The following is a 17,487-nucleotide window of genomic DNA, read 5'->3' as shown; positions in this document are numbered from 1 at the left end:
CCGGTATCCGGTCTAGACCTGCCTTAATAAGGAACTCCAGACATCCCGGTTTTGCGCCAAGGTCCACCAATTCGATATCCCTAAAAGCTGTCTGGCGTTCTGCCCTACGCCATCGCTCCATCTTAGGCAGGGTCTGCCTCGTCTTCTTTTTCTACCATAGGTATTGCCCTTATAGACTTTCCGGGGTGGATCGTCGTCATCCATCCGGATTACGTGACCCGCCCACCGTAACCTATTGAGCCGGGTTTTATCCACAATCGGACGGTCACGGTATCGCTCATAAATTTCGATGTTATGTAGGCTACGGATTCGTCCATCCTTATGTAGGAGGCCACAAATTCTTCGGAGTATTCTTGTCTCGAATGCGGCCAAGAGTTCGCAATTTGTCTTGCTAAGAACCCAAGTTTCCGAGGAATACATAAGGACTGACAAAATAATTGTCTTGTGCAGTAAGAGCTTTGACCCTATGGTGAGACGTTTCGGACTGAACAGTTTTTGTAAGCTGAAATAGGTTCTATTGACTGCTAACAACCGTGCGTGGAATTCATCGTCGTAGCTGTTATCGGTTGTGATTTTCGACCCTAAATAGGAGAAATTATCAACGTTCTCAAAGTTGTAGCCACCTATCTTTATTTTCCGGCTTGATCAGTGCGGTTTGATGTTGTTTGTTGGTTGGTTTTTGGTGTTGACATTGCCATCATATAGTTTGTCTTACCTTCATTGATGTGCAGCCCAAGATCTCGCGCCGGCTGTTCGATCTGGATGAAGGCACTGCACACTTTTAATGCCACTAAGCGATAATCTTACTTCCATCTCCTAATGCCTCTTCACAAAGGTATAGGACAGGAGGAGCGAACTGCTACAGTTGCTGTATATCAGGCCTCCGGCTTTAGATATCATCCTTGCGAACGATAGTCATCAAGTATTAGGTATGTGAAAATGATTGTTCGCATTGTGGATAGACGGCAATACCTTTGTTGCCGATTTGAACCTCACATGTGGCAATACTGCATCCGAAAGGCTTATGTGTCAGCTATCTAACGCAGTTGCCTTTATTCTCTATCTATGTGTTTGTACCACGTCATTTGCGGGAAATGCTGCTGCAAAATTTTTTCTTGAAGCAAAATGCGTCGAAATCCCATTGACTGTTTGTAAAAGCATACGGCGATCATGCTCCAACAGTTCGCAAGTTGAATGGTTTCAGCAGTTCAAAAATAACAGCTTCAGTGAAGAAGACAAAGACCATGAACGACCGAATAAGAAGAAGTCCGATGATGTCGTCGTCGCATATCGCCTAAAAGGCATAGGAAGGATTGAGAAGGAAGAGAAATGGGCACCATATGAATTGTCTAAGAAAGCCATTTGAAGACGTCTGCAAATCTTCAAATTTCTTCTTGCTAAGAAAGCAATTCCTGCATTGGATTGTAACAGGTGACGAAAAGTGGATCTACCATTGCAATCCGGAGCGCAAAAAATCGTTGGTCTCCATCAACATCCCAGCCAAAGAGGAACATCCTTTTAAGGAGACATTGATGTGCATCTGATGGGACCGAAAAGTAGAGGTTTTAAAATTTGGCAAACCAGTAACGGCAGACCTTTACCGCAGCAAGTGTTGCATCTAGATCAGAATGGAAGGGCAGACACGACAAGGTCAATTTCCAGCACTATTATGCAAGGCTGCATGTCGCGAAAACAGTCCAGGAAACACTGTGAATACTCGGCTGAGAAGTATTATCACACCCGCCGTATTCGCCAGACAAGAACTACCATTTGTTTCGGTCGGTAGCTCAAGGATTAATAATATTAATAATAACCGAAAAACCAAAAATGACTGACGGTTTCGTCCAGGGCAGAGGCAACTCATCAGACGCTGCCTCACCTCTGCTCTGGGAGCAGCGTGACCGAAAGTGCCAACAGGTGGAAGAACGCTCCCTTTTATCATCGCAAAAATACGACAAGGTTGCAAATTATATTGGGCTAAAACGCCAGTTGTTTTAGTCTAAGCTAGACTAAGGCTAAAGCTACGTAGTTGTTTAGGATATGTGGGATCCTAAGTCCACATCCACTTGATGGTGGACCGGACTAGACGAGGAGCAACTTACTCCCACGTTTTCTAGTCCAAGGGTATTTTATATCGTTCAAATCTGGCCAGATCACTGCCGCTCTCAATGATTGTGCCTGTTCATGGGGATCGGTCGTCAAAAATTCAGTTTTGTTTAGATTCAATCTGAGACCGTGTTGTATGAGGCGATCATTCCATTTTTGGACAAGTTGATATGTGATGCTAGGAAAACATCATTTGCATAAAGCAGTGTATAGGGCGCTGGAGGTTGGATATCCCCCATAAAAAAAAACAAAGAGGTGTGGTGAGAGGGCGCTTCTTTGATGATCACCAACAGAGACACGAAGCAGCTTTGATGCATTCGCCATACTTCGAACTTTACTTTTCGGATCGTGGTAGAGCAATTGAACCCAGCGCACAAGTTCTTCTAGCACTAAGTGTTGCCGCAAAACATACCAGATGAGTTCGTGTGACACACGATCAAACGCTTTCTCTAGATCCAGAAATGAAATGTAAAAAGGGCGATGCTTCTCACGGTGTTTCTCCATGAGTAACCGAATGAGTCGGCAATGATTGTGGAAGTGGAGGATGAGCAAATTTTTCAGTTGAAATCCGCTCGAAGTATTCTCGCCATCTATCCGTGGCGGCTCGACGGTTGGTAAGCAAAGTACCGTTCTTGTCAACAACGCAACAGAAGTGCTCGATATCCTATGTGCGTTCATTACGGCTTTTAGCAAGTCGTAATGAATCGTTTATCGTAAAGATTTTTGTAATGGTTCGCTCGGGTGACAGCGACCGCTTTCTTTATTTCCCGCTTGACATATAATTATAAATTTGCCAATTGGCCGGTGCTTTATCGTCGAGAAATTTGTGGTAGAGGCGTTTCTTTTCATGAACCTTCATTTCAACATCATCATTCCAAAGCCAAGTATCTCGGTTGATGTACCGCTTACCCGGCTTGGTGACCCCGAGGGTTGCAGAGGCCGCTTCGTGGATCGTGTCTTTCATTTGGTTCCATGATTCTTCCACATTCGTAATGGTCGGCAATCGTATGAATGAGATCGTTTCTTCTTTCTTCTCACCAAATCGCCACCATTTAATGCGCCGCGGGCCAGTGCATTACTCACGCTGTTTTATCAGTGGCTTAATTCGCAGGACGGCAGTCAACGGCCGATGTTGAGGTGCGATGGTCTTATAGGGAACGACTTTGCAATCAGTGACAATGGTAAAATGTTGGCGTCTTATCAGAATATAGTCGAATTGCGTTTTGCTGTTCCCACTATAAAATGTAGGATGATGAGACAATCATTTGATGAACCATGTATTCATAAGTACAAGGTCATGGGTGTCCGCAAAAACGATTATACGTTCGTCACCCTCATTGCGCGTTCCGAACCCTTTTCCCTATGGCACCTGTTGCCGTCTGCCTTTTCACCCACATGACCATTAAGGTCGGCGGCAATGATAATATAATCGTCAGCAGGCACGTGACAAGTCTTTTCATCGAGAAGTTGCCAGAAGGCATCCTTCTCGCCATCTGTCTGTGGGGCGTACGCGGTGAAGAAATGAATAGTGCGATCAGCTCATATAATGGTGAGCTTCATCAGTCGATCATCAAATCGTTCTTTAATGGCATCACGGAAACCCTCTGAGATAGCAATGCCAACACCATATTGAGTGTGTCTGAATAGCAATTTTTATAGCGTTCGCGTTCAATGTCGCAGCTTTTGGTACCAGACCATTGAGTTTCTTTCAATGCGCCTTGCAAATTCCTCGGTGTTTCCAGTCAGGGTATCAACATTTAGCGTGCAGACACGTATTTGTTTTATTCGTTGTGTTCGGACTAACTTCCTTACATCCTGACTACATGCGAGTATATCGAAGCTATGACAGAGACAGACTTCTACAAGTACCTAGGAATCCTGCAACGAACCCAGGCTCTAGTTGGTGATCTGAAGAATGCTCTGCTGTCGGAATTCCTTCGACGTGTAAAGCTGGTGCTGCAATAGCATCTCTCGGAGAAGAATAAAATAAGCGCGTTGAATGTATTCGCTATCCCTTCACTGGCTTATGCATTCGGAATATTTCCGTGGACAAAGACCAATCTAGAAAATGTCCAGCGGCGGATACGGACAACTATGTCCAAATTCCGAATGCATCATCCAAATTCTGCTGTGGAGCGGATGAACCTGCCTCGTGAGATCGGAGTTAGGGGCGTGGTTGACGTGGCGGCACAACATCATCGTCAAGTCGACTCGCTACGCACTTATTTTTACAACAAAGAGCAGGCGAGTCCCTTTCATGCGGCTTGACCATACTCTACATAAGAAGCCTGACGTACTGTTAGTTGACAAGACGGGTCGGGTCTATTGATGTTGCCATCTGCCCCATAATAGCAACATCGAACGGAAATACATGGAGAAGAAGGTGAACTATGAGCCATTGGCTCAAGAAATCGAAGAAATTTTGCGTCTCAAGCAGGTGGTTGTAGTTTCCATAATATTGTCAGCTATTCTACCTAAATTCCTCGTGACTTCCCTTGGGGTCCTGGGACTCTCACACAGTTCCGAGGAAATCTGGGAGAATCCCATTGACCTACCACCGGCCACTACCACCATGGCCCGGTTAGTTTTTAAGTAGGTAGGATCGTCCGAACCTAAACGCTTGGCATCTAGTGCTAGGTAAAATCCGGCATCTGCCGAGATTGTGACAACTCGGAAATAAGAGTCAGATATTTCAGGATTTTAATAGCTGAAAAATCGGCTAAAAAAATTTAAACTCGAGTATCTCGAAAACGGTTCAGCTTGGGATAGTTCATAGTGAAATTAGTCAGAAATAGATACTACACGCCCTTAACGGATCTAGGTCGACTTACTCTGTACCTCTGTATAGGTCAAATCAAAAGTGATTTGAAAGAATTAAACAAACGGTTGCCAAAATAATCCTGTCCAATTGGTAGTGCTTCTTTCTAGAAAGAGTGCTAGAAGAGTGGGAGTTGTTTTAAAAAACGTAATCCGCACACACAGTTCTGTAAGATTTATGAATCAAACCACGTAAAGTATGTTATATTAACACTGATTCCATCAAACTTTTCTCTGTGGGATAGGTTCCTGCTGATCAAAGAGCGAAAGAGTCGATAAATTCTACTGTGAGACGGTAAATAATTATGCTGCATACACCTAGTGGGAAAATAAAAAGCGTTTCCCTTAGAAGTTATGGTCCAAAGAATTTGGAAAAATAAACAAAAGCTTCCTACACACTTCCAGGCTTTCTTCAGATACCGAAGACCAAACAGCTAAAACAATTAGCGCAGCGATAAAACTCGCACATATTGCAGCCATACTGTTCACGATTAATTGCCTCCACCACATTCTCTAGAGAGATCGCAAATATGAATCTAACTCATCATTTGAAAGCACAAAAAAACAAAGATTCCGTAAAAATTAGCGCAGCACTACGTCCCGTACACAAAGTTTTGACAAAGTCGTAATTTTTATGATAATTTTCGTGTTTTGTACATAAAAAGCCTCTTATCGCAGTGTTGGATTCGCTAACCGGACCGAAGCACTTTCCAGGTGATTTATGTTCGCCGCGAAGCAGTGTACAGTACATTCGCTGATACCAGCCCTGCACGCAGCTCCGCGAGCGAGCCCCGAGCTGTGTACAAACAGATTCACTTTGGACTTTATTGCCTATCTCTTAATTATCATCAAGAAGAATATCGCGATCAGCACACGGCGTACTAAGCAATAAGTAGTGTAATGGTAGACAGTGCCGCGTCCGGAAGATTCGCTAGTGCTCCTTAGCGGCGACGAAACGGCTGACCCATGCGTGTGCGAGCCCCCAGGTGTGTTGAGTCGAACAATGTGCAGTGTAATTGCGTGTGCCGCGAATGTCCTCCGCGAGTGATGCAATTAGAGCACCTGTAGAGCAGTACCTGCCGACCTACACTGGAGTGTGATTCAATTAACGCACGAGGAACATGCGAATCAAATGTAGAATGTCGCGTCTGGACTAACTCGATTTCCAGTGATGTGAAAAGTGGAAAGTTTTAATTACACAGTTGAAGTGCACCGTAGACCATTTTCCCGGTAAACTTATGTCCCTGCGAGTGGAAGCTGCATCACAGATAAATCCCAAGCTGGAGCTCGAAACGGTCGAGAGTGTGGCGGAGCATCCATCGGCGGAATGGCTCAATTCTGTGAATTCAAGTGCCGAGTTGGAGTGCTTGTTGAAGGCGAACAGTGACACTGAACAGGTAATGGCAAGAAGGACACGGGCAAGGACATACTCCTTGCTCTTGGTCTTCACTTATTTCCTTCCCACCTAGCCTGGACTACCCAAAGACACATTCTACTTTTCTAGCGTGGGACTCTGCAACGCTGCAGGAACCTGAAGCTAATGAGTTAAATATTTAATGACCTGAAATCCGAGAGCCAAGCGAAACTCCACTAAATGATAGAAACTCATTTTCGCCTGCTCATTATTGCAAGCTTTTTGCTGCATTATTTAAGACGCTCATGGTTCTCACATGAAAGTAGGATGACTCGTGCAATCCAATGAATTCGTTATGAACTACGATAAGAAATTATTTCGCGCTCCTAATTTAATTACATTTCTTCCCAGTAACTCTGCACCGGAACATTAATTTTTGTTTGAACCTCGACCAAAACCAATTACGGGGGAAGTTGCATGACTGAACCATGTGGGACTGACACTCATGTCGGAAATTCCCTAATTTTGGAAATATGTCCACATGAACCTAGTGAGATGAATTTTAAATTATGAATCGTCTCAATGCGCTTTCATTAGTGATTATTCCTCAATTCAGGGTAGCTTCCCCGCTGTTTATCAACAGCAAGTAGTTCAATGTCAAGGTTTTTGACCTTATAAATTGCCCAGCGGATTTACGCAACTCCATAAGTGCATCGCGTTCCTATCGTGGGTGACGCCTCATGCGCTAGCAATAGTCACCGATTATGGAAGCGGAACTCCGCAGTATCTCCAATCTCCGGGGATAATCGAGCAAACATATCAATTCAATGTTCGTTATCCATCATTTCTATTCGATAGCCATAGGTTCCAGCTAGTGCGAAAAAAGTGGCGAACCATGTACTGCACTAATGCTCCCAAATACACACCGAGCAAAACTATCTATTGTTATACGAGCCATGTACACATATTTCGTTACACATTAATATTCAAATGTTATTGTATTATTTTGCTTTTATGACTTTTTAATTCAATTGAACCACATACAATAAACGGGCTTCATGGGAAGGCATACACTACTATCACTTAACATTCATTAACTTGGGAGACGTTGATGTATATCAGCGACGAACTCCATAGACTACAATTCACTTCGAGGGGCGTCTGATTTGTTAGATAGAATACAGCATGCCAAGATAATGCGTTTCCTGAGTAAACAGATGTAAAGAATTTTCGGTTTAATTTAATTGACTCGATTTTGGTCCATTAAGTTGGTTTCCTAGTGCAAAAAAAATGTGCGGTTATCCGAAAGTGAATCCGGCACATGTGCCATTATTTATAGATTTTGATTTAACGATCCAAATATGCTCTTTCACCCGTTTTAACACTTTCTCCACGTGGACCAAGAGCGTTTTAAGATACTTATGATTTCAGAAACGATTAAGAGGCTGGGCTATATCAGATAATTGGAGGTTTTTCCCATGCAGTGGAATGAATAGATGCCCTACGTCTTGATTCTTCTCTGGAGCGCCTATGAGACTATGCACCCATCATTCAGCGGATTAACAGCCATGTAAAGGTCAAGTCTGTTTACAATGTTTTATGTAAGCTTCCCATGGGTTGTTAGCGTCAATACTAAAGTTTCGCCGATTAGCAAATAAACAAGTGGCGACAATGGACTTAAAACACTTCTTATGTTACATTACATGTTGCAGTTCGTATTCTCTCAATCATATACAGTGTAGGGAATCTTTCGGGTTGCTATAATTAATCAAATTAAGATACGATATAACAATTTTGTTTACCTTAAAAGTAGGTTACATTAAAAAATGTCCCTTAAAAGGAAAAGAGGTAGAAGAGAATTGACAAGGGAATAAACTTTGATTTATACTGGGCACTCCTTAAAAACTAATTTAGTGTTTGTGCTAATCCATGTAGTGTTTTAAGTCCATGCATGAAATGCCCTTCATATTACGCCCTCCTGAACTGGATTATTTTCTTAGATATCTACTTCGAACCCACATATGCCCTACAGGAAGGTTTTGGGGGCCCTGCCGATGGGGGTTTACGCACATAGTTGGACTTCCACCGGTTCGTCATGGGACGACCAACTAAACAGTTCCATGTCGCCAGAGAACTAGCGTCGAACCGTTTTTCACATTACTTCGGACTACAACTTTCGCTCTTCCGCCTTAGTCAGTTGTCAAGTCAGGGAATTTCTTTCACCAACGGGAAATGAAAGGAGCAAGGGTTCAAGGAGCCCACTGCGATCCATCCCCTCCACCAGTCGAACTCTGTCTTCTTTAGAACAAAAATAACCCGACCGTAATCAGCAACAAAGCTGCATCTGTCCGCGCTGCTCCCAGGAGAAAGCTCCCCTGTGATTAAATAAAGTTTTTTTGATGAATCCCCCGGAGTAATTGGCATCATCCCCAACTCCCAGTCTTGTGCATGTACGACGAAAAACCTCCGTACCCATTTAGAAGCTGGGTATGGAAATAGTCCGTCTCACCATAATTTCGATTCAGCCAAGTACATAACTTGCCAATGAACCATGCACGATCTCATCTCATGATCCCATTTTGCCAACAGAGTTGCCACCAATTTAGTGTACGTTGCCGTTCTTCACGAGCAACCGCTTCCCTTAAGCCTTCCCCCTTTCCGCTTGTACATAGCTTTGCGCTCCTTAGCAGGAAGGGTAACTCTCGCGACCCACCATTACCAGGTTAGAGACAGTGCAATAGGTAAACGCTCCCCGCAAATCTCCCATCTCCGTACTTTACACAAGGGATGTATGATATATAGAGGTATCACGTTGCTGAGTACCATCTATAAGATTCTCCGCTATCTTGCTAGGCCGGATAGCCCCATACGCCCAGAACATCATTTTTTTTTTTGGGAGTAGGGTAGGTGAATGCGTTTACGCACAGAGTGTTGGACTCCCGCAACAGCACGCTGGCGGACTACCAACTAAACACCTCCCTGTCATCAGAGAACTAGCCTGGAACTGTTTGACACATTACTTCGGGCTAGCCCTCCCGCTCTCGCCGCTTTGGGAGCATTCAAGTCAGGGAATTCCTTTCACCAACGGAGGGGGAGGGGAGGACGGGGGTTGTTGTTAGTTCAGGGAACCCCTTACCGTCCGATCCCTCCGCCGGTCGAGTTTAATCTTCTTCAGCCAGCGCTCTTCAGCATCTCTCTGACAATGTTGTCGGAGGCCGCCCCACCTCTCACAAGAGAAAAAGGTGTGTTCAGCGTCATCCGCCACTCCATTGCAGAATACACAATCAGAAGATCGCGCCTTCCCAATCCTGTGCAGGTATGACTGAAAACCCCCATGCTCACTTAGAAGTTGGGTAAGGAAGCAATCAATCTCACCGTGCGTTCTGTTCAACCATGAGTCTAATTTGTTGATGAGCCGCGCAGTCCACTTGCCCCTTGGCTCATTTTGCCAAGAAAGTTGCCACTCGCTAAGGGTGCGTTGACGTTCTCCACGGGCAACCACTTCTCTTAAGTTTTCACCCTTACGGCGATAGATAGAACATCATTGGGCCATACCAAAGAGGCTTCACTCCAGGCAAATCAGCAACAGATCAGATTTTCTCTCTGCGGCAAGCGATGGAAAAACTGTTGAAATATGGACAACAGTTGCACCATCTATTCATCGACTGAAAACCGCCTATGATAGCATAGCCAGGGTAAAACTGTACACGGCCAGGAGAGAAATTCGGTATCCCGACGAAATTAATAAGACTGACTAGGCTGACCCTAACCAATGTGCGAGGCCAGATGAAAGTAGCAGAATCACTCTCAAGACCATTCGACATCAACAACGGTCTACGACAAGGGGATGCCCTATCATGTGTCCTCTTCAACCTGGCCCTCGAGAAAATGATCCGTAATGCTGAGGTAAATGCAAGAGGTACGATCCTCTTTAAGTCCACCTAGCTACTGGCCTATGCTGACGATATCGACATCATGGGAAGAACCACCCGAGAAGTACAAACTGCCTTCATCCAGATCGAGCAGGCGGCGCGAGATTTTGGGCTGCACATCAATGAAGGCAAATCCGGTGGGCGGGTCACTTAATCCGTATGGATGAGGATGATCCAGCCCCGAAAGTCTATAAGGGCAATATCTATGGTAGAAAAAGAAGACGAGGCAGACCCTGCCTAAGATGGAACGATGGCTTAGGCCAGAACGCCAGACAGCTTTTAGGGATATCGCATTGGTGGACCTCGGCGCAAGACCGGGATGTCTGGAGTTCTTAAGGCAGGCCTAGACCGTATATCGATTTTTGCGCCGTTGATAATGATGATGAAGAAACCTACTCCGAGCACATGGTTTACTGGATGGCCGCTATAATATATGGTGTAAGGGTTCTTCTCCAGCAGCGCAACTCTTGCAGCGCTGTTACATCAGCCTTATATTGGAACAGGGTATCGGCTAGTTGTTCAGCAGCATACGGTCTGTACAGGCAGCGCGTTCTATAAGAAAATTCGCAAATCGTTATTCCGTTGTCGTTGCCAGGTTCGTCGTCGTGAAGCCCATCCTGTCCGAGGCTCCTTTTGGCAGGCCTAGACCGGATACCGGTTGTTGCGCCGTTGATGATGATGATGATATACGATATACCTAGGCCTACGTTAGTAAAGAACTTCAGACATCCCAGTTTTGAAGAGAGCACCAACAATTCGATATCCCTACAGGTTCTCTGGCATCGTGGCCTGTGCCCCTCTGAGGCAGGGTCTGCCACGTCTTCTTTTTCTACTATAGATATTGCCCTTATAGACTTTCCGGTCTGGATTTTATCCAGAACCTGACAGTCATGGTATCACTCATATATTTCGTCGTTATGTAGGCTGCGTCCATCTTCATGTAGGAGGCCAAAAATTCTTCAGAGAGTTCTTCTCTCGACTTCGCAAGTTTTCTTGCTATGAACCCATGTCTCCGAGGAATATATGATGACTGATAAGATCATTGTTATATGCAGTAAGAATTTTGATCCTATGATAAGACTTTTCGAGCAAAACAGTTTTTGTAAGCTTAAATGGGTTCTGCTGCCCAACAACCGCTGCATATTTAATGGCCATAGCTGTTATCGATTATGATTTTCAACCTTAGATAAAAAAAATTATCAACATTTTCGAAGTTGCGATTGATGTTATCGCTTCTTTGTTCTTTGGCGCTGACGTTGCCTCGCGACGCTTGCTCGAACTGGATGAAGGAAGTTTATACATCTCTGGTTCTTCTTCCCATAACGTCAATGTCATCAACATAGGCCAGTAGTTAGGTGAACTTGAAGAGGATGTTGCCTCCTTCATTTACATCCACATCGCGGATTACTTTTTCCAGGGCCAGGTTAAAGGGGATGCATGAATTGTCTTAGACGATTTTTCATGTTGAATGTATTGAGAGTGGTCCTGCTGGTTTTATCTAGCCTTGCACATTAGTCCTAGCCTAGTCAGTCTTATCAGTTTCATTGGGATTCTGAATTCTCTCATGACCCTGTACACTTTTACTTTGGTTATACTATCATAGGCGGTCTTGACGTCGATGAAGAGATAGTGCAACTGATGGGCATATTTCAACAATTTTTGCATCGCTTACAGCAGAGGGCTGATCTGTCGATAGTTTGCCCGAAGTGAAGCCTCTTTTGAGCTATCCAGCCTTGCAAGATAGGGGACAATATCTTATAGATGGTACTCAGCTAGCCTTATAATTGCTGCACTCCGTGACATCTCCCTTTTATGTACGAGGCAGATAATACCTTGTTACCAATCGTCAGGCATTGACTAGCTCTCCTACTTCTTGAGAGTTATTCGCTGCTCGGAAAAGCCCATTTTGTGTCGAGCGTTAATTCAAAATACTCAACCGTTGACTTTGGCTCGCCGATTGATATAGGACGCAAGGTCGGGATTCTCCTTTTAGTCAGGGTGATTACTTCTGTTTTTACCAGCGCAAGATTGAAACCATGACGAGTTATCCATCCGCTTACCCGACACATCAATATGTCAAGTCTGCTTTGCGCCTGCTTAACGTCCGGCAACAAGTGCTCCAAGATTATTTACATAACCAACAGGCGCGACTTCTCTGGTATATTGAATCTTAATAAACTAATATACGAAGCATTCCAGAGTTTGGACACTACTATGAGTCGCTGCGTTACCCTAAACTTGATTTCCATCCAATTCTGACTCTCTGGAGTCTCCGGGAGCGGTTTCTCAGATAATCGTTCAATATCCATATGAAATAGCTGGAATGAATTGTATAGTGTGTCTAGAATATCTTTCCATCTTACGGAATTAAAAACATTTCTGACATCAAATATTACAAGGAGCATCCCCTGTCAACCTTGACGACTTGATGAACCATATCCGCAACTCCCTGCTCTAAAACCGAATTATCTTGGAATAGCTCTCCGGCATCACTTATCGCTTCAGCAAATTTACTGCAACGTCCCCTACTCACTTACGGAACCGTATCATCCGTGCAAAGTGGTCGATATACAGACGATCCCTTCTCATTTTGCTGATCAAGACAAACCCAGCCGCCTTCCAGCGGGAAGGAAAAATGTCGTCTTTGAGGTAAGCGAAGCCATAGCTTATATACGCCTTGGAAGATACCATCAGCTCCTAGTTCCTTCTTGTTTTTCATAGAGAGGACTGCCTCTTCCATCTCTTTTATCAAAAACAGTGGGCAATCGCCAACGCCTTCCATGCTGCTGTCATCAACCCTTACGGCGCGTGCATGGGATAGAGCCTGTAGAATACGGTCCATCTGTTCGGTTTCCGTAGAACCTCGATTTTTCGGGTTACCTGTTTATAACCGAGTATCACCTCGTCGAACAGGTGCTGCCAGGCACGAGTTTTGTTTCTGTTTAGCACACTGCGGAGTCTCCAGTTGACTGATGTGTACTCTGTCATTACGCTACAGGCCTCCTGTCAGTCGTTTAAACGTTATATCAAGCGGCGGAGTTACGAGAGCTCGATCATTTCTAACGATTAAACTATTTGAAATGTCGGTATTTGGAAGATTAATCAATATTACTAACGAAAAGAAAAGGCAAGCGTTAATTATTTCAAATAGAAGTTTTGCTACGTCTCGGTGCGGTCTTGGGCATGGAAACTCCGCAAGCTGTCGTTATCACATTCATAACTGAATTTACGTCAATGTCAGCGGAATCGCAATCACCCCGCGTAGTGCTCTCCAGCGCGACTTCACTTGTTCGGAAAGCTTCAGCGAATCTACCGGTGTTCACCTTCGCGACGTTCCATGCCTGCCGGGCTGAGATACATGGAAAAGTAGCGTCAAATATTTCGGACGCGATGCATTGCCCGTCGCTTGCCGAAAAGTTGTCCGAAACTCGCCATTCGCCATTTTCATAACCAGGGCGCCGAAACGTTATCGCGAATTCGCTGTTTACCGCAACCCTAAAGGGGTTGTCGCCCCGATCCCAAATGGCAGCAGCACCTGGTAAATGAGGGACCATCAAGCTGGATCCTTCGCAGGGAACTGCGCTAGAAACCCATGAGCAGTTCGTTGCACTTAGGTGCATATTGAACTGTAGGATGCACACATTTCCAATTCTGCTCTGTAGACTGCACATCGGCCCGAGCCCCCAGTATGTGCAAAGGTCTCATCAGACGCGCTATGATCCCTGCAGAGAACGCAACTCTACTTTTCGTTGCAAGAATTCACCACATCTGCTGTCCTCTTGTAAGGTCCCCGGCAGGTTGCAGGCATATACGAATACAGCCCCGAAAGTCTATAAGGGCAATATCTATGGTAGAAAAAGAAGACGAGGCAGACCCTGCCTAAGATGGAACGATGGCTTAGGCCAGAACGCCAGACAGCTTTTAGGGATATCGCATTGGTGGACCTCGGCGCAAGACCGGGATGTCTGGAGTTCTTAAGGCAGGCCTAGACCGTATATCGATTTTTGCGCCGTTGATAATGATGATGAAGAAACCTACTCCGAGCACATGGTTTACTGGATGGCCGCTATAATATATGGTGTAAGGGTTCTTCTCCAGCAGCGCAACTCTTGCAGCGCTGTTACATCAGCCTTATATTGGAACAGGGTATCGGCTAGTTGTTCAGCAGCATACGGTCTGTACAGGCAGCGCGTTCTATAAGAAAATTCGCAAATCGTTATTCCGTTGTCGTTGCCAGGTTCGTCGTCGTGAAGCCCATCCTGTCCGAGGCTCCTTTTGGCAGGCCTAGACCGGATACCGGTTGTTGCGCCGTTGATGATGATGATGATATACGATATACCTAGGCCTACGTTAGTAAAGAACTTCAGACATCCCAGTTTTGAAGAGAGCACCAACAATTCGATATCCCTACAGGTTCTCTGGCATCGTGGCCTGTGCCCCTCTGAGGCAGGGTCTGCCACGTCTTCTTTTTCTACTATAGATATTGCCCTTATAGACTTTCCGGTCTGGATTTTATCCAGAACCTGACAGTCATGGTATCACTCATATATTTCGTCGTTATGTAGGCTGCGTCCATCTTCATGTAGGAGGCCAAAAATTCTTCAGAGAGTTCTTCTCTCGACTTCGCAAGTTTTCTTGCTATGAACCCATGTCTCCGAGGAATATATGATGACTGATAAGATCATTGTTATATGCAGTAAGAATTTTGATCCTATGATAAGACTTTTCGAGCAAAACAGTTTTTGTAAGCTTAAATGGGTTCTGCTGCCCAACAACCGCTGCATATTTAATGGCCATAGCTGTTATCGATTATGATTTTCAACCTTAGATAAAAAAAATTATCAACATTTTCGAAGTTGCGATTGATGTTATCGCTTCTTTGTTCTTTGGCGCTGACGTTGCCTCGCGACGCTTGCTCGAACTGGATGAAGGAAGTTTATACATCTCTGGTTCTTCTTCCCATAACGTCAATGTCATCAACATAGGCCAGTAGTTAGGTGAACTTGAAGAGGATGTTGCCTCCTTCATTTACATCCACATCGCGGATTACTTTTTCCAGGGCCAGGTTAAAGGGGATGCATGAATTGTCTTAGACGATTTTTCATGTTGAATGTATTGAGAGTGGTCCTGCTGGTTTTATCTAGCCTTGCACATTAGTCCTAGCCTAGTCAGTCTTATCAGTTTCATTGGGATTCTGAATTCTCTCATGACCCTGTACACTTTTACTTTGGTTATACTATCATAGGCGGTCTTGACGTCGATGAAGAGATAGTGCAACTGATGGGCATATTTCAACAATTTTTGCATCGCTTACAGCAGAGGGCTGATCTGTCGATAGTTTGCCCGAAGTGAAGCCTCTTTTGAGCTATCCAGCCTTGCAAGATAGGGGACAATATCTTATAGATGGTACTCAGCTAGCCTTATAATTGCTGCACTCCGTGACATCTCCCTTTTATGTACGAGGCAGATAATACCTTGTTACCAATCGTCAGGCATTGACTAGCTCTCCTACTTCTTGAGAGTTATTCGCTGCTCGGAAAAGCCCATTTTGTGTCGAGCGTTAATTCAAAATACTCAACCGTTGACTTTGGCTCGCCGATTGATATAGGACGCAAGGTCGGGATTCTCCTTTTAGTCAGGGTGATTACTTCTGTTTTTACCAGCGCAAGATTGAAACCATGACGAGTTATCCATCCGCTTACCCGACACATCAATATGTCAAGTCTGCTTTGCGCCTGCTTAACGTCCGGCAACAAGTGCTCCAAGATTATTTACATAACCAACAGGCGCGACTTCTCTGGTATATTGAATCTTAATAAACTAATATACGAAGCATTCCAGAGTTTGGACACTACTATGAGTCGCTGCGTTACCCTAAACTTGATTTCCATCCAATTCTGACTCTCTGGAGTCTCCGGGAGCGGTTTCTCAGATAATCGTTCAATATCCATATGAAATAGCTGGAATGAATTGTATAGTGTGTCTAGAATATCTTTCCATCTTACGGAATTAAAAACATTTCTGACATCAAATATTACAAGGAGCATCCCCTGTCAACCTTGACGACTTGATGAACCATATCCGCAACTCCCTGCTCTAAAACCGAATTATCTTGGAATAGCTCTCCGGCATCACTTATCGCTTCAGCAAATTTACTGCAACGTCCCCTACTCACTTACGGAACCGTATCATCCGTGCAAAGTGGTCGATATACAGACGATCCCTTCTCATTTTGCTGATCAAGACAAACCCAGCCGCCTTCCAGCGGGAAGGAAAAATGTCGTCTTTGAGGTAAGCGAAGCCATAGCTTATATACGCCTTGGAAGATACCATCAGCTCCTAGTTCCTTCTTGTTTTTCATAGAGAGGACTGCCTCTTCCATCTCTTTTATCAAAAACAGTGGGCAATCGCCAACGCCTTCCATGCTGCTGTCATCAACCCTTACGGCGCGTGCATGGGATAGAGCCTGTAGAATACGGTCCATCTGTTCGGTTTCCGTAGAACCTCGATTTTTCGGGTTACCTGTTTATAACCGAGTATCACCTCGTCGAACAGGTGCTGCCAGGCACGAGTTTTGTTTCTGTTTAGCACACTGCGGAGTCTCCAGTTGACTGATGTGTACTCTGTCATTACGCTACAGGCCTCCTGTCAGTCGTTTAAACGTTATATCAAGCGGCGGAGTTACGAGAGCTCGATCATTTCTAACGATTAAACTATTTGAAATGTCGGTATTTGGAAGATTAATCAATATTACTAACGAAAAGAAAAGGCAAGCGTTAATTATTTCAAATAGAAGTTTTGCTACGTCTCGGTGCGGTCTTGGGCATGGAAACTCCGCAAGCTGTCGTTATCACATTCATAACTGAATTTACGTCAATGTCAGCGGAATCGCAATCACCCCGCGTAGTGCTCTCCAGCGCGACTTCACTTGTTCGGAAAGCTTCAGCGAATCTACCGGTGTTCACCTTCGCGACGTTCCATGCCTGCCGGGCTGAGATACATGGAAAAGTAGCGTCAAATATTTCGGACGCGATGCATTGCCCGTCGCTTGCCGAAAAGTTGTCCGAAACTCGCCATTCGCCATTTTCATAACCAGGGCGCCGAAACGTTATCGCGAATTCGCTGTTTACCGCAACCCTAAAGGGGTTGTCGCCCCGATCCCAAATGGCAGCAGCACCTGGTAAATGAGGGACCATCAAGCTGGATCCTTCGCAGGGAACTGCGCTAGAAACCCATGAGCAGTTCGTTGCACTTAGGTGCATATTGAACTGTAGGATG

At 44.8% G+C, this 17,487-nt stretch overlaps 1 protein-coding gene across 6 annotated transcripts in view; it reads left to right on the top strand.

Annotated features, from left to right (window-relative positions):
* Positions 1–17,487, top strand: part of LOC119661367 (diuretic hormone receptor) — a 105,548-nt gene that overhangs the window by 52,445 nt on the left and 35,616 nt on the right. For all 6 annotated transcript variants that reach the window (XR_005250579.1, XM_038070680.1, XM_038070684.1 and 3 more), the window contains exon 2: positions 5,602–6,320. Coding sequence is in view for 5 of the 6 variants with exons in the window: in XM_038070680.1 (XP_037926608.1) it covers positions 6,162–6,320 (159 nt within the window). In the remaining variant the exon portion in view is untranslated. The remainder of the gene's footprint in view (positions 1–5,601; positions 6,321–17,487) is intronic.

Source organism: Hermetia illucens, chromosome 1 (genome assembly GCF_905115235.1).
Source record: "Hermetia illucens chromosome 1, iHerIll2.2.curated.20191125, whole genome shotgun sequence".
Classification (NCBI taxonomy): domain Eukaryota; kingdom Metazoa; phylum Arthropoda; class Insecta; order Diptera; family Stratiomyidae; genus Hermetia; species Hermetia illucens.
Note: the sequence above shows the minus strand (reverse complement) of the source record. Positions and strands in the feature narration are given on the sequence as shown.